The 27,134-nt window shown below is 41.5% G+C and overlaps 1 protein-coding gene across 5 annotated transcripts in view; it reads left to right on the forward strand.

The window, feature by feature from the left end:
• The window catches only part of SNRK (SNF related kinase), a 163,467-nt gene extending 136,566 nt beyond the window's left edge, over nucleotides 1–26,901 (forward strand). For all 5 annotated transcript variants that reach the window (XM_060307855.2, XM_060307857.2, XM_030830235.2 and 2 more), the window contains 4 exons: nucleotides 14,333–14,474; nucleotides 18,340–18,552; nucleotides 20,932–21,066; nucleotides 25,507–26,901. In XM_060307855.2, coding sequence (XP_060163838.1) covers nucleotides 14,333–14,474; nucleotides 18,340–18,552; nucleotides 20,932–21,066; nucleotides 25,507–26,731 — 1,715 coding nt within the window. In that variant the 3' untranslated portion in view covers nucleotides 26,732–26,901. The remainder of the gene's footprint in view (nucleotides 1–14,332; nucleotides 14,475–18,339; nucleotides 18,553–20,931; nucleotides 21,067–25,506) is intronic.
• The last annotated feature ends 233 nt before the right edge of the window (nucleotides 26,902–27,134 follow it).

Consider the following 27,134-nt stretch of genomic DNA (forward strand, 5'->3'; position numbering starts at 1 on the left):
TGCAAGTTATCCTTTTGTTTCTAGTTATTAGAGCAGGACCTTCAGTCTGCTACAACCCATTATATTCTACCTGGAAGCAGAAGATTCCTAGTGGTTTTAAGTTAGTCCTAATTCTTTTTCTCAGTCATCAGTTTATGGGTGGCGTACAGTGCTGTCTGTCTCAAGGATAGTTGTATTATCAAGTTGTCAGTAAACAGCTTGATAAAAATTTCTTGGACTTACCATCTAGCTTCAGTATTAAAATGAACTCATCAATCAGCGGAGGCAAGAATAGATAGAGAATTTGTGTTCCCTGACTTGCTAACCTTTGACTCTTCCGGCTGCTATCAAGGGAGTGAAGGGAGTAGCTTTTCACATGGTAAGGAAGCTTTCTAAAATTGTTCTTGTGTTACTTTATGTAGGAGAAATGAGCTTCAGCATCCTTAGCTATCAGTGTCTCCTACCAATTAGGGAAAGTACTTATTGAGCCCTTTCTTTAGATTAGTTCCTGAGTTGTCCTGAACACAGTAGAGCACCAGAAAGCAAGCGATCAAAGGCTGCTGGGATGCTGAAATGGACTGCCCTCAGCCCATGTACAAAGCTCGTGTATTTTGTTTACAGTTGTCATTCAGGGTGTCACTCATATCCTTATTTATTAATTTTACATAAAACTCTAGCAAGTTGAATAAGTTTATTTTTGTAGCCTTCAGCTAATAGGTAGCAAAGGGACCTCTTAGAGGCCAGCACACTGATAGCAACAAGAGATGAGGAAGAATCAAGAAATCGTAATTGAAAACTCTTAAAAACATGATCTGCCCCTTTGTTACCTGGAGTCCAGGCTTTTATCTGGGCTTCTGGGTACTTTTGGAGGTAGAGGGAGATGCATGCTTGCCATGGAAGCAGCTCTGAAAGGGGAATCTTAGATGGAAGATAAGGTGGAGCTATCTTTTATAAGCCAGGTGGTTGTAACATTCATTCATCTCTGAAAATGAATGAACAGAAATGAACTGTGGCAGGGCCCAGGACACCAAGGGCAGCCGTGCCCGCTCTCCTGGAAATCCTCCCTTCATTGCCAACCTCTGAGGTCTTACGAGGATTACATTTCAGCACCTAGCACAGTGCCTGGTGAATAGTGGTGCCATGTACCTGCTGAACAGACACATCAGTTTCTGCTTTGTGGCCCTTTAGTGTAAGGACTGATGCCCAAGGGCACCTCTGCATCTTACCATGATTCTTTAGCTGGTGATTTTAAGTGAGGTAGAAAAAAGAAGAGGCCCTAATAATTTAAAATTCCTCCATTATCAGAAGGCATCGGGGAAGAATTATTTAATAAGTTATACTGGAATAATTAAATATTTCAAGAAGAAGGGATGATAGATCCCTACCTATGTCATATGTCACAGTAAATTCCAGGTGAATTCAGGATTTGTATATGAAGAATTAAGCCTCCCCCCCCCGCAAAAAAAAAAGTTGAATATTCATAAGATCTTGGCTTTTCTAAACAGGAATTATAAAGAAATGGTGATCGACTTGATTACAGTTTATGGGTACAGTGCATATATGTTTGAAACAAAATTATGATGGAAACAAACTGGGGAAATAATTTGTAATATAGTTGATAACTATTCTTACTGTAGAAAGAGCTCTTACAAATCAATGAGAAAACTCTCCTAAAGACAAGTGAGGAGTCGATTTACAAGTCATATGAATAGCCGATAAAGAAGGAAGAGGTTAACCTTAAGAGTAATTAGAATATTTGGGACTTAGTATAAAGCTACAGTAATCAAGACTGTATGGTATTAGCAAAAGGGTATGATCAGTGGAATAGAATAAAGAATCCATAAGTAAACCCACACATATTATTGGGTAGTTTCTAATAAAGCTAACATATGACCTAGCAAACCCACTCCTAAAACCCACTCCTAGGTATTTACCCAAGACTAATGAAAATTTAAATTTGCGTGAGCACCTGTACACAGATGTTTTTAGTGACTTTATTCATGATGGTCTCAATCTTAAATAAACTGTGGAACACCTGTGTAAAGGGACACCACTCAGCAATAAAAAATGATGAATTATTGGCACGTGCAGCAACATGGACAGATCTCAGAGGCATCAGTGAAGAAAGCCAGACTTCAGAGACTACACACTGTATGAGTCCATTTACAGGCAAGACTTTTGGGACATAAAACAGACCTGTGGTTGCCAGGGGCTGGGCTGGGAGGAGGAGTTGTTGACTGCACAGAGGCACAGGGAACTTTCTGGAGTGATGCTCTGTATCTCTGTCTCAGTTGTGATAGTAGTTCCGTGACTACATTTGTTAGAACTTGCAGAGATGCGCACTGACAGTGGTGAATTCTAGTGTATGTAAATTATACCTTGGAGAAATTGGGAGAAAATAATCAGGACAGTGCAGATTAAAACAAATCTGTTAATAATCTTTACCTATCTAATAGGCTAATATGAAAGATTGTGGTGTTGGGAATGGGGGAGCTTCCCCCAGGCTGCTAATAGAAACTTACTGTCATTAAACATGCATTTCATAATCTGAAGAAAGTAAACATTAACTTTTAAATACAGGAAATGTGTGGTTATATTTGAGCGAACTCTCTAGCTAAAGTTTTAATATGAAGGAATCTAAAAGTTATGATCCTATGTAGAACCAACCAGGTTGTGTTTATTGTGCTCCCTAGAGAGATGTGTTGATTTTTTTAATGTAGGAGAATAGCTTGTATACATTTTTAAACCACATGACTAGGCATTATGCAGGGAGAACTAACCAGAACAAACATTTCAAGAACTGTTATTTTGAATTTTGAATCTTTTTATAGCAAATACACAATTTTAAAGTTTATTTCTTTTTATCCTCAAATGATAACGTTAAAGTCTCTCGACAAGTTTAACATTTTAGGGAGTCTAGGGTAATGATGTGATAGGTTAAAGGTCACACCTCATTTGACTTTGTATCTCTGTGCCCAGAAAGCTGTGTTTGTTGCGTTTTGAAAGAGAACCCTCAAGAGTCAGCATATGCAGGTGATTTTTATTAACTGATAGTGTAATGGCTTGTATATTTGTCTTATGTTGGCACACCTCAATCTTACGCAAAAGGCTCAGTGTTTTTAAAATCAATATAAGAAAACATCAGAATATTCCACTAGCTATTAAACTAAAGATCAAGTTCGTGCAGGCTTCAGATTTATTCTTTAGTCTGCAGAGTTGGTATTGTTTGATTAGACAATTGACTTCGACATTTTTAGGTTTGGTACTGAACCTGAACATTTTTACTTTCTAGATCCGAGCCAGATTGTGAACTCACTTTGCATTTGTCATATTTGTGTCATAATCATGTAAAATCACTTCTTAAAACGAGATCCAAGTCCCTGAGTGTCCACGATGAGGCAGTGCTCCCGTACAGCCCGTCTTTGAAAAGTGTCCACGTTGAAATTTGTAGTCGAAGAATGAACTCATGCATGTTGCCATCCTGATGGCGCTTGTTTCCACATTTAAAAAAATATTTCTCATGTATGAACATTTTAGGCTTTGTGACTAGTATAATAAAATTGGACAAAAGTTAGAGACTTTTCTCATAAGCTTGTAAAAGGAAGTATTTAGGTTTCATAAGGTTTCTTTTTAATAAAAGATCTGATTTTGGGAAGGTGTGAATTTGTAACTGATTCTTGCTTCACCAGGGTGTGTAGAAATCAGTACTTTGAAGGATTGTTCTGAGGGTGGAAATTTCCAGGAAGCCAGAGCATCCAGGCTGACTTGGGGAATGTGCCCAAGGTGGGTGACTGTGGTGCCTCTGGCGTCAGGGTCACCTCCCCTTGAGAACCCTCAGGCTTGTCCTGAAGCAGGGGAGTAGAACTAGAGGGTGACCCAGCCAGCAGCACTACCCTGACCCCTTCCCAGGCTTCATGAGACCCAGATCCTCTCCCTAGACACCGTGGTACTGAGATACCACCAGGAAAACAGGTTATCCAGAGAGTCTGGACCCATATAACTCTGCCCTTTTTTCTTTCATCACATTCTGTAAGACTCTCAGGGGTACTTACGAAACATCAGTGAGTTCGTATTTGAGTTTTCTTAATCCTTGAAGGAAATTATTTGTGCTAAAAATGAAAAGTAATTTATTTCCTACTGTAGGTATTCATGCTATGGGCAGATTGGTCTATGAAGCCATTAAGGGAACCCTGTGGAACCGAATGCCCCCAGACCACAGGCTAAGAGTCACAGGCTCAGTGACTAGAGAACGTGTCTAGACTTTTTTTTTTAATATCTTTTACATTCCTATAAAGAGGTTTCTGCTTATTCAGTTAAAGTATGTACACATCAGAATATTAAGCACAGCTAATTTCTAATTACTTTTTTTTTACAAGTAATAAATGAATGTTCTTGTAAGGTAATTCAAATAATACAGAAATATATTTAATAAAAAGTATAAAATCCCTTTTGCTTTCTCTCGCCAGTCCCTCTCCTATATCTAAAGGTGTGTGACCATTTATGATCCTTGCAGACTCTGCAGTGATACATGTAGCACTGTTTGCCCAGACACCCTGTGAACGTCTCAGAAAGTACCAGAAGTAGTGGTGTCCACATTTTAAAGAAGAGAAAACTAAGATGTGAAGAAGTTGGGTGACTTGGCCAAGAATACATAGCTAATTCAATGGCCAACCTAGGTCTCGGCCGCTTTAGCCCAGGCATGCTCTTTTCCTTAGGCTATACTGAAAGAAATCACACAACTATTGTGTTTTAGCTTGTCTTATCTTTCCTTCTTCATCTGTGAAGTTCACTTCCTAACTGGTATCAAAATCAGGCTCGTAAAGTGACTTAGGAAAGAATGCCGAGTAGGAAGAGTGTCTGCTGCTTGTCTGGTGTGGATTTGTGCGAACGTGTATAGTCCCACAGTGTGTGACTGATAACCTTTGACTTCTTGAACTTTTCTCTGTTTTCGTGCGACTTAAAAAAACAAGTTTGCATAAGGCCTTAAACAGCTGACACTGCAGCTTGTCCTCATTGACCTTCACACCCCCGCACTGTACCCCGAGCCCTTCTTAGTCTCCTTTCCCTCTCACTAGCTGCTCACTGCCTCTGTACCTCAAACTTCCGCTTCATCTGCCTCCTGGGGGCTCTACCCAAACGGCATTTGCAGAAGTACTACTTTGTTTTATAGTTTCAGGCTCACTCCGTTCAGCAGACCTGTGTCGAGCAGGACTGCCTGGGTACAGGAGACATACTCTGCACTCACGGAGCTCTGAGCAGTGGAGGAGAACAGGAGAACATCTGTAGTTACAGCTTGCTGTGGTCATGCTGAAGTCACCAGCTGGCCCAGCTCCCCAGGTTGGAGGGCAGTGTGGGGAGACCTCAGGGAACGTCAGGGTCAGTGGTGGAAACCGCTGTGTCTAAGCACATACTGGAGTTGGCACGATCTCCCTGACGTGGAAGTCAGAGGACCTACGGAGTGTAGAGTCTGGGAGGTCTCCCGAGCTTTGATTGGGTGGGTGAAGGTGTCATTGACCAAGTTAGAATACAAATGAGGACAAATAGGTTTGGGTAAAAGATGATAAGCTTTGTTTGGGCAGCACTGATTTTTGAAGTCCCCAAGGCACATTTAGGTGGATTCAGGTCTGGGAAAGAAGTTTTTTCAAGTAGGTATGAGATGTTGACATTCATTCTCACTCTTTTCTTTAAAGAGAAGAAGTGATTCCTTGTTAAATAATACAACTTTGCTTCCAACTAGAGTGTTGATAAAACCAGAAATAATAGAGCTATCCTAAGACATGTCCACATTCTTCATTCCTCTTCTGCTTCAGTCTTACACTATTAGTTCAAATGACCTGACAGTTTTCTACTTTCAGAACGGTCTCTAGTTATGTCCCGTAGAAGCAGCCACTGATCTTGTTCAGAGCAAGAAAGAATCCTTGAAAACCAGAGCTCTAGGTGATTTTGAATGCAGGTGAGCAGTTCTTACTATGTAGATAGGAATTCACATCAGTGGACTGTAGAGATTAGGTTTCTGAATATCATACAAGAAACAAAGGCTCTAGGTTTTGTTATAGAACTCCTGGGACCTACACACTTCTGCAACAGTACTTGCTATTCTAAGAAAACATTCCCTTTAACATTAGTATTGGGTCATATGTCAGTTGCTAGTGACCGTAGTTGGAACTGCAAAGTGATTGCATAAATCCTGCCAGTTGTGAGTGGTGTTATAAAAGGTGCTGGTCCCTAGCTCATCTGTAGTGGTTTTAGAACATTCTATTCCTGTTGCTTGTTTCGTGACTCATGGCTACACTGATAAAAGAAAGCCGGAGGGAAAAAATAGAGGGTTCTGCTTAAAATCTTCCTTCTGGTCTTCCCATTTTTATTACTTTCTAATCCCTGTTTGTTCTTTTGCTGTCTAGATAATTCACTTCAGAAATTATTTTTCAGAAAACCTTTCAGTAGTTGTGACATTTTCCCTTCCACGCCCTTTGGCAATTACTTTTCCTCAAAGTAATCACTCTTATTCTGTTTTGTTTTCATTTTGATCTTTTGTTAGCCTGCCTAAATGAACTTAGTAACATAAACTCCACCTCCAACCCTAGAGATAGCATAATTCAATTGTATTATGATGAATTGACCTACTGAATGTTAGCAGATGAGACTTCAGTGCTCATTCTTGTGATCTTACTTCTGGCTACCTTGAGAGCCAGTAAGGGGACCGGTAATTCCCACCCTTTATACTAACTTCATTATCTTTCTACTCCTTCCCCTTCCATGAGTTGGAAGATTTTTTTTTTTAACCAAAGGAACTGTATTTATGAAGTGATGTTTTCTTTTTCTGTTATTAACCAAGGGTCTATAGCTGGGTCTGAAATAAAAACATGTGCTTCAGGTAGTAGTATCAACATTAAGTTTGATTTTTCAGATGGTTGATGTTTGTTAACCTGTGGACCTTTAGTATGAATAGACAATTCCACTGACATTTTTTTAAATGAAAATAATGTAAAGTCCCCGTTCCATGCTCTTTATCTAACTTTCCCTACTCATCCCTCCCCCCCGCCCCCAATTACAGACTTGGTGGATCCCTTGTGGTCCTAGGATCTCAAGCTTAGGCTATGATCTACGCCTTGGGAGTTTGTAGTTTTATTAGCAAGTTATTTTTTTTTATGGAAAAGGTAATTTAAAATATCCACTAAAATGAATTTTTATTAAGACAAGTACCCCCTCCCCCCCCTATTTTGGGTGAAATATCATAGATGATCTTTCTTGACTCCATTCTTAGTCCTGTAACACCAGCTGTGTAGTCCTGGGAACCAAACTCCTGAGTTATCACCTTTTTTTTTTTTTTTAACCTGAATTACTAAAAGGCCTTCCTTGTGTCTCCTGCCTCCCCCCAGTCTCTTAGTTTTTCTTCGCTGTGTTGGCTTTGTGCCTTCTTGAGCTTACCTGCTTTCTGTTTCTGTTACCTGCTGTCTGTTTCTCACAGTGAATTAGGAGCCCCAAAAGGGCAAGGGTGTCTTGTTTATTTTTGTGTTCACTGTGCCTAGACAGAGCCTGGCACAGGTGAATGAGAGCGGGGCGGCAGCAGCTTCCTTGGGAGTGCTTTCTGTGTGCCGGTCTCTGTCCTGAATACTTAACCATGGATTCGATTCTTATCCGTTTAATGCCTACAGCAGCTTTAAGAGGAAGTAACTATTCTCATTTTCAAGATGGGAAACATATTTTTCAATAACTTGGTTAAAGTCATACTTCGTGTTTGGTTAGTGACTGTTTTTATCTCTTTCCTTTGGCCCCTAGGATGGAAAAGTTAATGATTCAAAGACAAAAAGTAGAGTAAGAAGAGAAAAAGCCTGGAAAATAAGTAAATGGAATAAATGGTCCCTTGAATAATGTCGTGTCCGTGAGAGGGTTATTTGCCCTTTCCAAAACTTTACCCCCTCAGTTACACTGCCGTTCTTCAACAGTTTACATGCTTCAAATCATGTCGTTTAGCTTTGGAAACTACTTGCCATAGAATTGTATTTCTGAGTTTCTCAAATTGTAAGCATTTCCATGTTCAGAAATTATTTGAACCCTAACTGAAAACAGTGGAAACAGTGTATATATTTATGTTGTTTTTCTTTTCTACTCTTCTAACCATGCAGCAGTTCCTAACAGAGTGTGTTAGCTTGCTTGGGCAAATGATCCAGAAGAGAACATTTCCAAATAATTGGACTTCCTCGTTGCTGTTGAGGTTAATATTTAACAGGAAAAGAAAGTTTCTTTAACCAGATTAGAATTTGGGGTAATTATTAGTTGATATTTATTTTATTTGTTGTATTTTTAAATCATCGGTTTTGTATAATTGTACTGTCAGGTATCATCTCCAGTTTAGCGTAGAGAAAATTAAAAAACCAAACTAGTTTATCCTCAGAGTATGAGATGGTAGAAGAAATAATGTAGCCAAACTCATAAAAATTATTGTGTTTTTAGGATTTATATGGAAATATATGAATTTATTATATCTCAAATGTATATGTGTTAATGGTTAGGTTTGGTTACAGTAGTAGCATTAGGCATTGTCAATATTGTAACAACAGAAGAAAGTTTTTATTTTAACTATCCTGATTTTTATGATTATGCATTTGTATTGTAAGCCATTTAAAATCCCCTCTTTCTTTGGGATTATTATATATATGTATATAATTATATGTTATATACATATATATATAAATGTTTATATTATAAACAAGCTTCCCTCCTTGTGTGATGAACATCAGTGAAAAGGTGGGTTTACTTTACAGTTAATTTCTAGGTTATGACTGTTTTGTAGAATGAAGGACACACGCATTAAAGGGAGAATAATTGTAATTGCCAGTTGTTCACAGTGGTGGCTTGGGAGTTGGAGCAGGTGACCAGAAATAGCAGGTTCACGTTGTACAAAGAGAGTTTAAGTTAAACATCAACTCTATAAGTTTCCTTTTAAAAATCTTAATAAGGTATTCCTAGAATTGACGTTATAAATTCTTCTCACTGAATATTTAAAAAAACAGGTGCAACTAACCACCATTACTGAGATTGTTTGACTTTGAATGGGGATGGCCCTCTGGATTCCAAAATGAAGATGAAGAAATGTGGGTCAATGAGTGGAGTGGAGCCCTGAGACACCTTGCTGTCCTGGGGCAGTAAGATAATTCATGCATCCAACAAGTAATGCCAGCCAGCCTCTTGGGGACACTGCAGAGCCAAGGGTGTGAACTGAGTGGTCCTCAGGTCCCTTTCGTTCTCATTTATATAAATGTTTTAATTTTAGTAGATTTCCGCATCTCCTTCACTAATTTCTATTGGAGCATCCTTAGTAAAATTTATTGTATATATAAAAAAATCACAGTGTGTGTAACTTTTGGGTTTCTTTCTTTATTGCCCTCTGTTTAATCTGGACCAAGGAAAAGACATTTTATTAACAAGTTTTAATTCTCATGGAACCTACATAATTTTGGGTGTTTAAGCTTAAAAGAAAAGAGAGGTTGAGTGTTAACAGATGTGGTGACAAAGGCCTTGTGGCCTGCCCCTTACTCTCTTCTAAGCCTTTCATGGTCTAGAAAGCTTCTTGAATTGATGTCGTGTTACATGCATGTTCATGTAATCATGTCTATACTTTAGTTTCTGGAATGAATGAATGAATGACTTGTGATGGCCTTCCTAAATTGAGTCATTATTTTTCCATCTGAGTGATGGCTTTGTTTTTTATTTAGTGGCAAGAAGTAGGGGGTTACTTGTTATTATAGGGGTCCTCAGATGTCAGCTAGTCCAGCTTTCCAGCCAGTACAGGAGTGCCTTATGCAGGAGATTAAACTGATGGTTACCCAGCCTTTGCTGGAATACTTAAAGTGATGGGAAACTTACTACCTTTTCCAGTGTTATCATGGTTTTATTAAGTAGCATCTGCTGTTTAAGTCAAAGTGTGCCTTCTGGTTACTATACCTTCAGTCCTAGTTCTTTCCTCTGAAGTAATACATAATCAGTCTTTTTCCTCATTGACATCCCAGCCCAAGAATATTTTTCTCCTCTCTGAGCTTTAATTTTCTTGTCTGTAACATGATTTGGTTACCTGACCAGGATTGAGGTTTAAGAACAACCTGGACAATCGTGACCTTAGGCAAAACCCTTTTCATGTCTCAGAGTATTAGTATCTTAGTTTTATCTCTGGTGTATAATATAATGGGAAAAATGGTAGTGTATGTCCATTGGTTTGGGAACCTTGATAGGTACTTTCCAGTTGATGTTCTTGCCATTAATAAATGAATTAATTCATTTCTTCGTTGAACATTTACTGACCATTCCCTGTGTGCCTGGCACTTGCTTGGGTCTTAAGTGAATATGAAAACAGGGAGTACGACAGATACCTTCCCTGCCTGACTGAGGCTTAAGTTCTCTCCCCTAGATCTTTTTACTTTGAGGTATAAATGCTTTTCTAAAATTTGGTTTTATGTTTCTAAAAAATTTTTATTTTATGTTGGAGTGAAGTTGATTTACAATGTGTTAGTTTGAGGTATGCAGCAAAGTGATTTAGTTATACCTATATCAGTTCTTTTTTCAGATTCTTTTCCCACATAGGTTATTACAGAGTATTGAGTAGAGTTCCCTGTGCTATACAGTAGGTCTTTGTGATTATCTCTTTTATATATAGTAGTGTGTATATGTTAATCCTAACTTCCTAATTTATCCCTTCCCCGACCTTTCCCCTTCGGTAACCATAGGTTTGTTTGCTAAGTCTGTGAGTCTGTTTCTGTTTTGTAAATAAGTTCATGTGTATCATTTTTTAGATTCCACATAAAAGTGATATCATATGATATTTGTCTTTGTCTGACTTCACTTAGTATGATCATCTCTAGCTCCATCTGTGTTGCTGCAAATGGCATTATTTCATTCTTTTTTTATGGCTGAGTAATTTTCCATTGTATATATGCACCACATCTTCTTCATTCATCTGTTGATGGCCATTTAGGCTGTTTCCATGTCTTGGCTATGGTATATGGTGCTGCAAAGAACATGGGGTTGCATGTATCTTTTCAAAGTATGGTTTTCTCCAGATATATGCCCAGGAGTGGGGTTGCTGGATCATATGGTATCTCTATTTTTAGTTTTTTAAAGAACCTCCATACTGTTCTCCATAGTGGCTGTACCAATTTACATTCCCACCAACAGTGTAGGAGGGTTCCCCTCTTTCCACACCCTCTCCAGCATTTATTGTTTGTAGACTTAAAAAAATTTATTTATTTATTTATTTGGCTGCACCGGGTGTTAGTTGTGGCATGCGGGATTTTCATTGCCACACACAGGATCTTCGTTTCAGCATGAGGGATCTTTTAGCTGTGGCACGTGGGATCTTTAGTTGTGGCATGCGGGATCTTTAGTTGTGGCATGTGGGATCTAGTTCCCTGAGCAGGGATTGAACCCAGGCTCCCTATGTTGGGAGAACAGAGTCTTAGCCACTGGAGCACCAGGGAAGTCCCCTATCATTTGTGGGCTTTTTGATGATGGCCATTCTGACCCGTGTGAGGTGATACCTCATTGGAGTTTTGATTTGCATTTCTCTAATAATTAGTGATGTTGAGCATCTTTTCATGTGTCTCTTGGCCATCTGTATGTCTTCTTTGGAGAAATGTCTCTTTAGATCTTCTGTGCATATTTTGATTGGGTTGTTTGTTTTTTTGATACTGAGCTGCATGAGCTGATTGTATATTTTGGAGATTAATCCCTTGTTGGTCACATCGTTTGCAAATATTTTCTCCCACTCTGTGGGTTGCATTGCGTTTTGTTTATGGTTTCCTTTGCTGTGCAAAAGCTTTTGAGTTCAGTTAGGTCCCATTTGTTTATTTTTATTTTCATTACTCTAGGAAGTTGATCCAAAAAGATATTCCTGAAATTTATGTCAAAGAGTGTTCTGCCTATGTTTTCTTCTAAGAGTTGGATAGTATCTGGCCTTACATTTGGGTCTTTAATCCATTTTGAGTTTATTTTTGTGTATCGTGTTAGAGAATCTTCTAATTTCATTCTTTTACATGTAGCTGTCCAGTTTTCCCAGCACCACTTATTGAAGAGGCTGTCTTTTCTCCATTGTATATTCTTGCCTCCTTCATCATAGAGTAATTGACCATAGGTACATGGGTTTATTTCTGGGCTTTCTATATCCTGTTCCACTGATCTGTAAGTCTGTCTCTGTGCCAGTGCCATACTGTTTTGATTATTGTAACTTTATAGTATAGTCTGAAGTCGGGGAGACTGATTCCTCCAGCTCTGTTTTTCTTTCTCAAGATTGCTTTGGCTATTCGGGATCTTGTGTGTTTCCATATAAATTTTAAGATTTTTTGTTCTAGATCTGAAAAAAATGCCACTGGTAATTTATTTCATAGGAGTTGCATTGAATCTGTAGATTACCTTGGATCGTATAGTCATTTGTTTTTTTTTTTTTTTTGCGGTACGCGGGCCTCTCACTGTTGTGGCCTCTCCTGTTGTGGAGCACAGGCTCCGGACGCGCAGGCTTAGCGGCCATGGCTCACGGGCCTAGCCGCTCTGCAGCATGTAGGATCTTCCTGGACCGGGGCACGAACCTGTGTCCCCTGCATCGGCAGGCGGACTCTCAACCACTGTGCCACCAGAGAAGCCCCGTATGGTCATTTTGACAATATTGTTCTTCTAATCCAAGAACATGGTGTATCTTCCCATCTGTTTGTGTCACCTTTGATCTCTTTCATCAGTGTCTTACAGTTTTTGGAGCACAGGTCTTTTGCCTCCTTAGGTAGGTTTATTCCTAGGTATTTTATTCTTTTTGATGTGATGGTACATGGGATTGTTTCCTTAATTTCTCTTTCTGCTCTTTTGTTGTTAGTGTATAGAAATGCAGCAGATTTCTGTGTTAATTTAGTATCTTGCAACTTTACCAGATTCATTGATTAGCTCTAGTAGTTTTCTGGTAGCATCTTTAGGATTTTCTATGTATAGTATCATGTCATCTGCAAACAGTGACAGTTTTACTTCTTCTTTTCCAAATTTTATTCCCTTTATTTCTTTTTCTTCTCTGATTGCCGTGGCTAGGACTTCCAAAACTATGTTGAATAAAAGTGGTGAGGGTGGACATCCTTGTCTTGTTGCTGATCTTAGAGGAAATGCTTTCAGCTTTTCACTGTTGAGAATGATGTTTGCTGTGGGTTTGTCATATATAGCCTTTATTATGTTGAGGTAGGTTCCCTCTATGCCCACTTTCTGGAGAGTTTTTATGATAAATGGGTGTTGAATTTTGTGAAAAGCTTCTTCTGCAGCTATTGAGATGATCATCTAGTTTTTATTCTTCAGTTTGTTAATGTGGTGTATCACACTGACTTGTGGATATTGAAAAATCCTTGCACCTCTGGGATAAATCCCACTTGATCATGGTGTGGGTATCCTTTTAATGTATTGTTGGATTCAGTTTACTAGTATTTTGTTGAGGATTTTTTGTGTCTGTGTTCATCAGTGATATTGGCCTGTAATTTTCTTTTTTTGTTGTATCTTTTTCTGGTTTTGGTATCAGGGTGATGGTAGTTGCTTAGAATGAGTTTGGGACTGTTCCTTCCTCTGCAATATTTTGAAATAGTTTCTGAAGGATAGGTGTTAACACTTCTCTAAATGCTTGATAGGATTTGCTTGTGAAGCCATCTGGTCCTGGACTATTGTTTGTTGGGAGGTTTTAATCACAGTTTCAATTTCAGTACTTGTGATTGGTCTATACATATTTTCTGTTTTTTCCTTGTTCAATCTTGGAAGATTGTACCTTTCTAAGAATTTGTCCATTTCTTCTACGTTGTCCATTTTATTGGCATACAGTTGATTTTAATAGTTTCTTATGATCCTTTGTGTTTTTGTGGTGTCTGTTGTAACTTTTCCTTTTTCATTTCTAACTGATTTGAGCCCTCTCCCTTTTTTTCTTGATGAGTCTGGCTAAAGGTTTATCAGTTTTGTTTATCTTTTCAAAGAAACAGCTTTTAATTTCATTGATCTTTACTATTGGTTTCGTCATCCCTGTTTCTTTTATTTCTGCTCTGATCTTTATGCTTTCTTTCCTTCTACTAACTTTGGGTTTTGTTGCTTTAGTTGCTTTAGGCGTAAGATTAGGTTGTTTATTTGGGCTTTTTTTTGTTTCCTGAGGTAAGATTGTATTGCTATAAACTTCCCTCTTAGAACTGCTTTTGCTGCATCACGTAGGTTTTGGATCATCATGTTTTGTTTTCATTTGTTTGTAGAAGGTTTTTTGACTCCTCAAAATACAATCTTGTTAGTCTACTTTTACTCCTCTGAGTGTTTTTTGTTTTCTAACTAATTCAGTATTTAACAGTATGTCTTTGATTTGTAGATATATGGAGTCTGGGAGTGATCCTTTTCATGTTGGTGTGTGGGCAGCCACCATTTCAAGAGGCCAATGACAGTGAAACATTGACAATGATCATGGATTGCAAATATACAGTACCATCCCACGTATCTAAAGGGTGTAAAGAGTAAGTAAAAGAAAAAAAAAGTATGTGGGTATCTTTGTTCATTTTAATTTTTGAACCCAATATTTCTGCTCTTGTTAAGTATGTTTTGGGGAGTTAACCATAGAATATGATTGAAATTTAATATTGGAGTATGGAATGTATTAGTCTATTTTTCACATATGCCAGTTTTCAAGAAACCCATTTTATGCCTCTCCAGCCTCCAGGAGAAGTGGGTTACTTTCACTTGAAGAATTACCATAAGAACTACTTTCTCTTTTTGCACCTGGAATTATTTGACATTCCAGAGAAGAGTTAGGGAATTTTCTTTCCTGAAATAGACCATCAACACACCATTTTAGGATTTACATAGCATGCCTCATAATTTTATTCATGTACTTCTCTCCCCAGTTGACTGAAGAGCTCTGTTTTGGTTCATGTGACTGTGGGAAGAAGTATATGCAAGCTGATTACTGGGAATTTAAAGTACTATATATATAGTACTGTGATATGTGTAGTGATAAATTCATAATGGAGTAAAAGAACTGTTGGAAGTTCAGTATTTCTTTGATATTATGGTGATATTTTAAAATAAGGTCACCTGAGATGATAGCTACTTAAAGGATTTTGCTAGAGTAATAAAGTTTCTAGTTTCTCCCATCAGCTGATAAGAAGGAAATCTGAGCTTGAGGAACCTTTTCTCCAAGTGGATCCCCATCTTAGGCCATAGTTAAGAATTTAGGAATTCCAACTCTGGATTCAGCTACTGGTTTCTCAGTTTACTAATGATAGGAGAATGGTGGAACATACCTTACAGGGTTATTGTGAAAATCGAATGAATTAATGTATATAAAGCTTGTAGCTCAGTCTTTAGCACATAAGTAGCACAAGATGAATATTGATGACTCTCCTCCTCCTCCTCCCCCTTATACCCTTACTATTATTATTCTCTACCCCAGGAAGCAGGCTGCTCTCTGGGGGTGTATGTTGTGTGCATGTTAGATGTTTGTAATTCAAGGAGTATCTCCATAGCCCCTTCTGAAAAAAACTAAAACAGAGTAACTTCTTTTTATATTGACATTTATCATTCAAAAGAATGGATAAAATATGTATGTAATAAAATGAACCCATTATCCAGCTTAAGATAAAGAACGGTTCTAATATTTTAGAAGCCTCTTCTTGGTGTCTCCCTCCTAGAGGGATTATCTTTGATAATCATAGGACCATTCAGTTTCTACTTTTTCCTACTTTTTCCTTTTTCCTGTCAGTTTTGGTAAGTTTTGTTTCTTAAGGAGCTTGTCCATTTTACCTAAATTTTCAAATTTAGTGGCCTCAAGTATTTATAATATCCTCTAATTATATTTTTATTTTTTTTAATTTTATTTTGCGGTACGCAGGCCTCTTACTGTTGTGGCCTCTCCCGTCACGGAGCACAGGCTCCGGATGCGCAGGCTCAGCGGCCATGGCTCACGGGCCCAGCCGCTCCGCGGCATGTGGGATCTTCCCGGACCGGGGCATGAACCCGTGTCCCCTGCATCGGCAGGCGGACTTTCAACCACTGTGCCACCAGGGAAACCCTCTAATTATATTTTTAAAGCCTATGAATTAGTGGAGTTGTTGCCCTTTTTCAATCTCACTGATTTTTTTGCCTTCTCTATTTTTGCATTCTCTATTTTTGTCTTGATCAGTCTTACATGAGGTTTGTTCATTTTAACCTTTTTCAAAGAACTATCTTTTGTCTTTATTAATTTACTATTATATTTTTTGTTTTATGCTATTGATATTCTTTTGTCTGTATCATTTCCTTCTGCCTACTTAATGGGCTAATTGTTCTTTTTCTTAAGCGGGGTTTCAGATAATAAATTTTCCTTTTCTAAGGTAGTAGTTAAGGCTATAAATGGCCTCTTAGTACCATTTCAGCTGCGTCCCATTAGTTTTGATTAATAGTCCTTTTGTTATTCAGTTCTGATTATTTTATAGGTTCCATGGGTTTATTTAACCTATTACTTTCAGAGGGGTATTTTAAATTTCCAAATGTGTAGCTTTACTAATTAACTTCTATTCATTTCTAACTTAATTGCATTGTGATCCAAGAATATAGTCTGTATGTTACTAGTTTTTTTAAAATTGGTAAGGCTTCCTACGGCTTAGCATGGAGTCAGTTTTTGTAAATAATCCTTTTGTTCTGGAAAAGAATGTATGTTTTCTAATTGTTGGGGTCAGAGTTCTGTATAAGTCCTTAAGACTAAGCTTGTTTATTATGATGTTTAAAATTACTTCTGAGTCTTTTGACTGCTTGATCTATCACTTACTGAGATATTCTTCCACTACATGGAAGTATATTATAGGCAAAAAAAAAAGTGATTACCCCCATTAATACAACATTGTAAATGTATTTTTTTTATTCTTGAAAGTCTCTCAGTGTTTGCTTTGGGTGTTTCGGGGGAATGTTATTAGGGCCAAACAAGTTGAAAACTGTTGTGTCTTGCTGGTGAATTGAACCTTTGTATCACTATTTATCTCTAATAATGCTTTGGGCTTTAAAGTCAGTCTATGTTGTCTAGTTTTAGCTCACCATTCCAGTTGTCTTTTGGTTAGCATTTATGTGCTATATAGGTTTCCATTCTTTTACTTTAAATCTTTTATTGGCTTGTTTTTAGGTACATCTTTTTTTAACAGTTGGGAGCTGGATTTTTGATTAATCCCATCTGACCAATGCTCCCATCTGACGATTGTCTTTTAACTGGAGAGTTTATTCCATTTATTTTTATTGTGTTCACTGGTAGAAATAGATGTATTTGATGTCTTTGCATTCTGATTTTGCCATCGTGTCTTTTAGTTCTTGCAGTGGTACCTTGTTTCCTTTGTAGTTTTCGACTGCAAGGTCAGATTTCTTATAAAATTATGTGGCAGTTCTTTTAAGTTACATTTCCTGGAGAAACAGTTTGCATTTGCTTTTCTACTAGTTGCCCATGGGCACGTCCAGCCTGAAACCTCTTAAAATTAACTTTTTCACTATGTGTACCATACAGATATACTATCATTAATTTGGACCCCAAACTTGTGAGAGGACCAGCTTGTAGTTAGAAGTTCTTAGAAGAAATTCCCCCATCTCACCTCCACAGCACTGTTGAGGCAGCAGATTTCCCTCTTGACATCTTAGCAGTAGGTTTGTTTCTTCTCGTTCATCTTCACACTGAAGCTGGCGTCCCAGTTCTTTGCAAGGGTTCTAGTTGCATCCCCCACTTTCAATAGGCCGTACATGTTATATTCTGGTGATATTCTGTTTCGTGTACTCAGTGTGGAAACAGAAAAAAGCAGAAACAATCAGGCCAAGGCCAACTTTGTCATTTGCTCCTAAGAGTCTTGCTTTTACTCTGTTTTTACCTGCTGAGTAGTTCATCCGTCCATGTTTCTGTCTGCCCTCCCTCCCTTCCTTCCTGCCAACACAATGCCTGTAAACAAAATATTTGTCTAAAAATATATGTCATTTTGGTTGCTTTCATCAGGATGGTCATTCATTCTTCCGGAAACAGAAGTTGGCTCATGCACCCTATTCTGTATGTCGTCGCTGATCGTTGTATCTGATTCGGGTACGCCACCATGCCACAGTTAATTCAAGGACAGATGTTGGTACCTAGAGTTACTTGTAGGTGGTAGGAAACTGCATTTGTGTGTTTGGCTTGTCAGTATATCTGGTGGTTGTGATTTTTTATTTTATGAATCTGATGGCACTTTCTTTATTCCCATCTGCCCCACCATCACTTCTAGTGGACGTAATGAAATTGATGGTGTAAGTTTAGGAAACAATTCTGATAAATACAGTAACCCACCATTACTAATCCCTCACAGCAGTTTGCTTTAACAATGGACTTACCTTCCTTTCCAGCCTGATCACAAGGATGCTACAGAGAGATCCCAAGAGAAGGGCCTCTTTAGAAGAGATTGAAAACCATCCTTGGCTTCAGGGAGTGGACCCTTCCCCAGCCACGAAGTATAACATCCCCCTCGTGTCATATAAAAACCTCTCGGAAGAGGAGCACAACAGCATCATTCAGCGCATGGTGCTCGGGGACATAGCGGATCGGGATGCCATTGTCGAGTATGTCGGCGCTCATCAGTACAGGGGCCGTGGGCATAGGGTTCTTGGGATGGGCTCTTTTCTTAACGTGTCAGGGCTTGTGGACACTGTGTAATGGATAGGGTTGCCAGTGGGCAGGGGTTATGTCATTTATCTCTAGAGTTTCTGGCCCAGTGCTCTTTTGTTTTTATTTTTGTACTAGTGAACAGTGAGTCCTGTGGCCTTTCTCCCCTCTTACAGAAGTGGATTGGAATAGACTGTTTTATATCCCAGTACATGCCTTGTCCATTGCTGTATCCTCGTAATTCTTGGGTCTCCCTCTGGTCCCCATAAGGAAGCAGGGACACTCAAGGGGGCGACACCACAATTCCTCAAAATCAGGGCTGCTATATGCGTCCAGTCACACATTTTTGTAAATAAAGTTGTAGTGGCCCACAGCTGAGCCCGTTTGTTTACGTGTTGTCCATGGCAGCATTGTGCTGCAGTATCAGCCTCATTGCGAGATGGACCATGTTACCTACAAAACTCAAAATATTTACTGTCTGGCTCTTTAGAGCCCTTGCTACAGTAACCTGGAACCCACGAGATGCACAAGTTGTTAGTTACACTTTTTAAAACCAAAGACAGTTTTTTATAACCTAAGAAGTTGGGAATCAAGGATAATATAAAGATGCAGTTGGCTTTAACAATGATATTCATTTCTGTAAGAGGTCCTGTCTGTAAAAATACGAAGCGTTTCCACAAATGAAGAGTCAAAAGTTATTTAACCCATTGAATGAAATAGTTGGATATGATGGAAAGAGGATGTACTCTGGGGGGCAAAAAAGAGGTTCCCATCGGGCGGGCCACTCTGGCCTGGCTGAGTGATCTGACCCAGGTACCTGTCCTCGGGGGAGAGGAGGCTGCAGGCTGGACTTACCTCTACAGCGTGGCAGACTGTCAAACGTGGCACCTGAGGGTCTGGTCCCTGAGAAGGGTGGTGTCTGTATAAAGGACATGCATCTTTAGGGTACACTGGAAAGAAGGGTTTATAAAACTAATCATCGTTTTGGTTTATGTACAAATTTCTTCAGGTTTCTGAGTGCATTCTCAGTTTTCACAGATTGACCTAGAGAAACAGAGAAGTGCAGGACACTTGTTCTTTCTGCCAAGGACAACACTCACTTTAGGAATATGTGGAAAATGATTTTTCACTTTTGAGTGAATAAAAAAGGCTATTTTTATCGCCCTGAATTGGCTTAATATTTTTAAATGAATAAATGCATGCAGTGGTGTAGTATAGAACTATTTAATTCATGTGAATTCAATTATCAATCCAGAAGGAGAGGTGATGCCTCAGGTGATGCCCTGAGCCCGAGTCCTCCCGGCTGGTCTCGGGCAAGTCTTTCTTGCTGCCCACAATACGAGAAGCTCCTCACTGCAGGGTGATTCCTGAGTTCATAGACACATTTATTGGTCCCCTTAACACAAGCCCGCAGCTCTACCCTGTGCTCAGCTGAGGAAATCACTCTGAGAAGTCACTGTGGCCCCGAATTTCACCTCGGGCTCTTCCTTTAGGACCTCTCATTCAGCCCCACTTGCCCCCATTAGCTGAGGCCCCACCGTCTGTTTTGTGAGGAGAGACTCCTGTATCGTTTCCTCCCGAAGTGTTCATTGCATATGTTCGCTAACTACAGAAAGGTCCTGAAAAGCATAATTACATATTTCTGGGCCGTGTGGATCCTCTGTGGCATTCCTCCTGTGTCCCACTACTGGCCAGCTGCAGGAGGGCAGGCAGGCTGTGTGCTCCAGCACAGCGCCGGCCAGACGACGGACTCAGAGAGCATTACTTTTGAGGTGGATGAATGAATACGTAGATTTTATTCAAAGAAGAGGCTAATGACATGCTTTCAATGTATTAATAATTCATTCATGTCGGAAAATGCCAATAAATACAAAGAGTATAAAAATAAAAGCTTTTTCTAATTTTTCTGATTGATACTAGTGCTTCAGTGTACATTCATATAACTCATTTCATAGTTCTGCTGGAAGCAAGTAAACCAGTGTAATGGAAATAAACACTGACACACATTAAATTTTTGAATAATGTGTACATTCTTGGAAACTTCATTATTTTGTGCATCTAAAACCAACATCCAGCTCAGCTGCCATCAGCATTTTGGGTTTTTCTTACTAATTGAACGTTTTTATGAAGTTGTGACTTAGAATTTTAAGAATGATCTACTAGGTTTTTTTCTCATTTGTGTGTATGTGTTGGGTTGTTTTTTCCCCGTAATTTTAAAGATTCCAGGTCATTAGATTTTATTTGCTTGTACTTAAAAAAAAAAAAAAATCCAGTTCTGCTTGTGCAAAAACAAACCTGCGAATGTGGCTTATAGTCCCTCTCTCTTACTTCCTCAGAGCCCTGGAAACCAACAGGTACAACCACATCACAGCCACTTACTTCTTGCTTGCCGAAAGGATCCTGAGGGAAAAGCAAGAGAAAGAAATACAGACCAGGTCTGCAAGCCCTAGCAACATCAAGGCCCAGTTTAGGTGAGAAAAAAATCTTCACTGATTTTAGTAAGTTAACGTTTTGAAATAGTGAACTTTTTTTGATGTTTCCTAAGTCTGTGGGGTGGGAGTGTAAAGAGTGGTGACAGCCTCGCTGGAGGGGCCACCTGTGGGCCCTCCACGTGAGTGGGGGTCCTGGTTCCCTGGTCACCAGGGATGCCTTCCCCTCTCGGGCTTAGCGGAGCGAGGGGCTGCAGTTGCTGGCTTGGCCACAAAGACACCTGCGGAGAAGCCGCAGCCTCAGGCTAGCGTGCCTGCTATTTTCACTAAGCTCTTCCAGATTGGACATGTGTAAATGTGCTATTTTCTTTAATTTTTCGTTCTAGGAACGAGGCCAGGTTTTCCCTCAGTATTGGACATAATTTTAAAAGACATACAGAGCATGTCTGTGGCACGATGCCGTCTTAGGGTTTCAGGGATTCAGTTGACTGGTCAGCTGCTTGATCTTGGGAGGTCACTTAACCTCTCTCTGACTCAGCTTCCTGTGAAGTGGGAGTAGTAATCCTGTTTACCTCTTGGGGTTGTGGTGATGGATAAACGAATTAATATATGTGAAGTGCTTTGAACTGGGCTTCACGTGTTTGCTGTCATTGTTGAGAATGTTTCCCCACCACATCACCTTTGGTAAAGCAGTGACTGTGTGCTCGTCTCCCCTGTGTTTTCCTTCCCTTCCTTTCCCAACTCTCCCCCTTCCCCCCACCCCCCTCCTCTTCTCCCCCTACCTTCCTTCTCCTCTTTTTCTTCTGCCATATTAGCTTTCCATTTAATATCAAAGCTTGGGAAGGGTTACTTTTTTTGTCACCATTATGAAAATTTATTTAGACTTTATCTTTATTCAGATGAAGTAATCCATGGAATTATAGTGATTCAAAAACAGAAGGAGGGACTTCCCTGGTGGTCCAGTGGTAAAGAATCCGCCTTCCAATGCAGGGGATGAGGGTCAATCCCTGGTCGGGGATCTAAGGTCCCACGTGCCGTGGGGCAACTAAACCTGTGCGCCACAACTACTGAGCTCGCGTTCCTCAACTAGAGAGCCTGCGTTCTGCACGCTACAGAGCCCACACGCTCTGGAACCTGCATGCCATAACTACAGAGCCTGTGTGCTGCAACTAGAGAGAAGCCTGCGCGCCGCAACGAAAGATCCCACATGCTGCAATGAAGATCCCTTGTGCTGCAACTAAGTCCCGACGCAGCCTAAATAAATAAATATAAAATAAGTAGTTAAAAAAAATTTAAAAAAACTAGAAGGATGCTCTTGGTTCTAAATAATTCTCTACTTGTACATAGCTATATAAACATATACGTGTGAATATGTAACAGTAATTACTACTTAAAAGAGGAAGAATACCATTGGATTTTAAATTACTTGCAGTCACCTTGCCATGTGTAGGTTGTTACTTGGGATGGAACAACAGAGAAGAGACAAGAAAACATTCCCGGGTGACCAAAGACTAAATATTTAGAAGTCTAGTTTAATGGGAAGATGAATTTGGTAACTGCATCTATATCCTGGACATACTCTTGCATAATGAAAACTAGACACTCTGTCTGGTGTCAGCTTGGAAGAAGACTGGGCCCCAGGGAGCATGGGGACCCTTGCACGTGGGACAAACCAGGAGAGTGACAGTGAGGGGTTAGGGTCAACCTAGTCGTGGCCCGAGCCCTCTGGTGGGCAAGAGTGGCTCCAGAGCCATCGCCACATGCTGCGCCAGGCCTGGAGCCACTGCAGTGCTTTGGAGAAGGGAATATTTGGAATTGAACTGTTTTATTTTTAGGGGAACAGATCGGAACTCAATCTGAAGTTGAGCAGATATGTAAATGAACTAAATTGGTTTTACTGTATCATAGAAATTACAAAGCCAACAGTAGTTATAAAGAAATATCAGAGCCTTCCATGCACTTTCCTTTTACCCACCTGGGGATTACAGAGTGGAGATGCTGTCAGGGCCTGTCCTCCTGGGGCCCAGGGCCCACTGGCAGGTGGTGGATGTCTGCTTACTTGCCTTCTCTTTGTTGTCAAAACCCTGCACCCTAACTTGGTTCCATTGCTGGGTGTGCCTTGGGGTCAAAGTGACTTGGGGTGCAGAAATGTGGTTGGCGTCTAACCAGCAGAGTCATTTGTGGGGCATGGGTAGGTCAAGTCAGGGAGAGCGAGCCCCAGAGAGCGGATACGCTCTTTGGGTCCTGCCAGCATGGGATGGAAACACGTGTATTCTGTTAGAAGAGCTTTGTGAAGTCCTGGGAGCTGAACTCCACACGGGTGGGACCAGTGCCCGCATCCTTCCAGAGAGAAACTAGGAAGTAAGGAAAACCACAGAGGCCTGACTGCAAAGGTGCCGTCCATTCGATAGGCAGTCATTCAGAGGGCTTCCTGGGTTGCAGAGTGAATCCACTGCTCTGGGGGTTTAGTAACCACTGAACTCAGCCTAGATGTCACTGGCTTCAAGCCCCTGTGGCCTTGGGCAGGTTGCTTACACTCTCTGTGTTTTGATTTCTTCACTGTCAAGGGAGGATGGGATTGTGGTGGGATTAAATGCATGAATTGCTGTCAGGCTCTCTCCACAGTGCTGGCTCTAGTAAGTTCTCAGTGTGAACTGTGCTGTCAGTGTGACTCGTTTATAGTTCTTGTTAGCAGTCTTTCTTACCTTTCGTTAAGATAAGCCGTGATCTTCTTACGGTGTTGTGCTCATTAAGTCTAGTACAGCGTTGGGGCCAGATATGTTCTTAATAAATGTGAGCTGCTTAACCATCTGATTTACTCATATAAATAAGAGCCATTGGTTCAGAAGTGGAGATAGCGTGTGTGGTACAGCTGCAGCGCTTAGTAACCATCTGGTTTCTGGGGGTGGGTTCTGAGGGTGGTTTTGGCTTTCTCTTGGGGTTGGTGGGGAGAGAAGCGCCTCCGGCACATCTGTGCCCTGCCCCCCTCGGGTGAACTGGCTGCCGCCCTGGTGGGTCAGACGCACTGTCCGCACCTGCCTCCCACTACAGGGACCCCAGCGTTTGCCAGGGTGACCTTTTGGGTGGCTGCTCTCTGAGGAGCAGCCTGAAAGGAATGTTGTGTGCCGTTTCCTAGGGCCCCGAGGCTCATCTGGAGTTGGTACAGTTGTGTTGTGAGGACAGAGGACTTGTCCAGAGACGCTGCTTGACCTCAGAATCATTGCACACCCAGCTTCTGTAAACTACCAAGCAGTGACCAGCAAACGGACCCACTCCATCCTTGAGAGAGAGGAGGAGGCTCCGAATTGGGGAAGGAGGTCTGCTGTAAACTCCTATGGGTTTTTTAAGGCTGTAGATTTAAATTGGGTTTTATGTCCAGGATAACGTAAGTGGTGTGACATGGAAGTGTCAGCGCACCAGTGGCTGTTTTCAGTGTCACTGGCGTCTACTGTTCCCCTGAGCAGAGAGGGCAGTTGAGAATTCAAGATGTTTATTCAAAACAGGCTGGAGACCTCACTTTCAGAAGTCTTCCTTGGGCTACCAAGCAGTGTTCTTACTACTTGGGTGACTCTGGATTAAGGGATAGAATCAAAGTTTAAATAACAGTGGATTTTGCTATGCAGGACTCCTGTGTCGTCATTTAAAAATGTATGTATTGGGCTTCCCTGGTGGCGCAGTGGTTGAGAGTCCGCCTGCCGATGCAGGGGACACAGGTTCGTGCCCCGGTCTGGGAAGATCCCACATGCCGCGGAGGGGCTGGGCCCGTGAGCCATGGCCGCTGAGCCTGCGCGTCCGGAGCCTGTGCTCCACAACGGGAGAGGCCACAACAGTGAGAGGCCCGCGTACCGCAAAAAAAAAAAAAAAAAAAAGTAGTTTAGAGGGTGCATATTTTACTTGGTGAAGAAGCGATTTATGTATACCAGTATTCACTGACTTTCCTCTCCAGGATCATATTTAAATGCAGTAAACTATTTCCATTTGTTTTTGTAAACACCAACTATTAACACCATCCAGTAAAATCTGGAGGACTGGAAATTTCAGGTGAATTTATTAGCAGTGTAATATACCTTCAAAGGTTGTGATCTTAAGACCGGAAGGAGCAAAACCTGTGTTCAGGTTTTGCTTTGGTGATAACTCCCTTGTACTTTCTAAAAAGGTTTTTCTTGTGGTATAAAACGTTTCTATAGAAAAGACGTTTGCCCCCTTTTCTGACAACCGTGATGAAGTTTTCATTTGGCCAATAAGCCGTAAACTGAACCACATTTCAAAGTAACATTTGCCCTTCTAGTGTCCTTGTGATGTTTACAGGATGTTGAATGGGTTTGCAAGGCTGCTGTCTTTTCTTCTCTTTCGTTTTCTTTTTTTTTTTTTTTTGTAAAGCCTGTGTATTTTGTCCCAGTAAGTTTTATTTAAGGTACTTGGGTAAAGTCTGTGTACCATTACATAGCTTTTCTTTTCTTTTTTTTCCAATCTGTTACATAGGCAGTCATGGCCAACCAAAATTGACGTGCCCCAGGACCTTGAGGATGACCTCACGGCCACTCCTTTGTCCCACGCGACTGTCCCTCAGTCTCCTGCTCGGGCTGCCGACAGTGTTCTCAACGGCCACAGGAGCAAAGGCCTGTGTGACTCGGCTAAGAAAGACGACCTCCCCGAGTTGGCCGGGCCCGCGCTGTCCGCGGGGCCACCCGCCAGCCTGAAACCCGCAGCCAGTGGGCGGAAGTGTCTGTTTCGGGTGGAGGAAGACGAAGAGGAAGACGAGGAGGACAAGAAGCCCATGTCCCTCTCAACACAGGTGGTTCTGCGCCGCAAGCCGTCCGTGACCAACCGCCTGACGTCCAGGAAGAGCGCCCCGGTCCTCAACCAGATATTCGAGGAGGGGGAGTCGGACGACGAGTTCGACATGGATGAGAACCTGCCTCCCAAGCTGAGCCGCTTGAAGATGAACATTGCTTCCCCGGGGACGGTCCACAAACGCTACCACCGCAGGAAAAGTCAGGGCCGCGGCTCCAGCTGCAGCAGCTCGGAGACCAGCGACGACGACTCGGAGAGCCGCCGGCGGCTGGATAAAGACAGTGGCTTCACCTACTCCTGGCACCGCCGGGACAGCAGCGAGGGGCCCCCGGGCAGCGAGGGGGACGGCGGCGGCCAGAGCAAGCCGAGCCGCGGCGGCGGGGGCGCGGACAAGGCCAGCCCCAGCGAGCACAGCGCTGGCGGGGGCGGCCCCGCGGGGGGGTCGGGCGGCGCCCCGGGCGGCACGTCAGGCAGTGCCCGCCGCTGCGCCGGCCCCGGCTCCTCCACGTCCACGCAGCTGGCGGCGCGCGGCGCCGGGGAGCTGGTGGAGAGCCTCAAACTCATGGGCCTCTGCCTCGGCTCCCAGCTGCACGGGAGCGCCAAGTACATTATCGACCCGCAGGGCAGCCTGTCGTTCTCCAGCGTGAAGGTCCAGGAGAAGTCCGCCTGGAAGATGTGCATCGGCTCCGCAGGCGGTGCGGCGCCCGCCCCAGCCGTGGGCGGCATGAAGTTCTTCTCCGACCACGTGGCGAACACCACCGTGGAGTTGGACCGGATAAAGAGCAAGAATCTGAAAAACAACGTGCTCCAGCTACCTCTGTGCGAAAAGACCATCTCTGTGAACATCCAGCGGAACCCCAAGGAGGGGCTGTTGTGCGCCTCCAGCCAGGCCAGCTGCTGCCACGTCATCTGACCTCGGTGCGCTTCCTGCTCAGAGCGGCGAAGACCGGCTCACTTCACTGGTCCCTTTTCGGTTTTCCTATTTTAAAGCGGGCAATTATTTATTACTTTTTCATTTGTTCGCCTGACGACTTGACAAATGCATGGTCTTTGTGCATGCTGCTAGACACTCCTTTTTTTTTTCCAGCTGAAAAGTCTTGTGTAATTTTTACATTTATAATTTTAATGTGGATGATCAGGATTAAATTAAAATGTATATTTGGAACCTAATATAAATGGAGCACTTAGAAATTTGATGTTCTGCACTTAACCTAGAGAGAGAAAAAATGATTTTCCTTGTGAAAAACCTAAATTCCTGCTCCGACCTTCTGTGACATGGAACCTCCGTGATCTGAGGCACACTCTGGTGTCTGAGG

This window comes from Globicephala melas, chromosome 11, assembly GCF_963455315.2.
Source record: "Globicephala melas chromosome 11, mGloMel1.2, whole genome shotgun sequence".
Lineage (NCBI taxonomy): Eukaryota > Metazoa > Chordata > Mammalia > Artiodactyla > Delphinidae > Globicephala > Globicephala melas.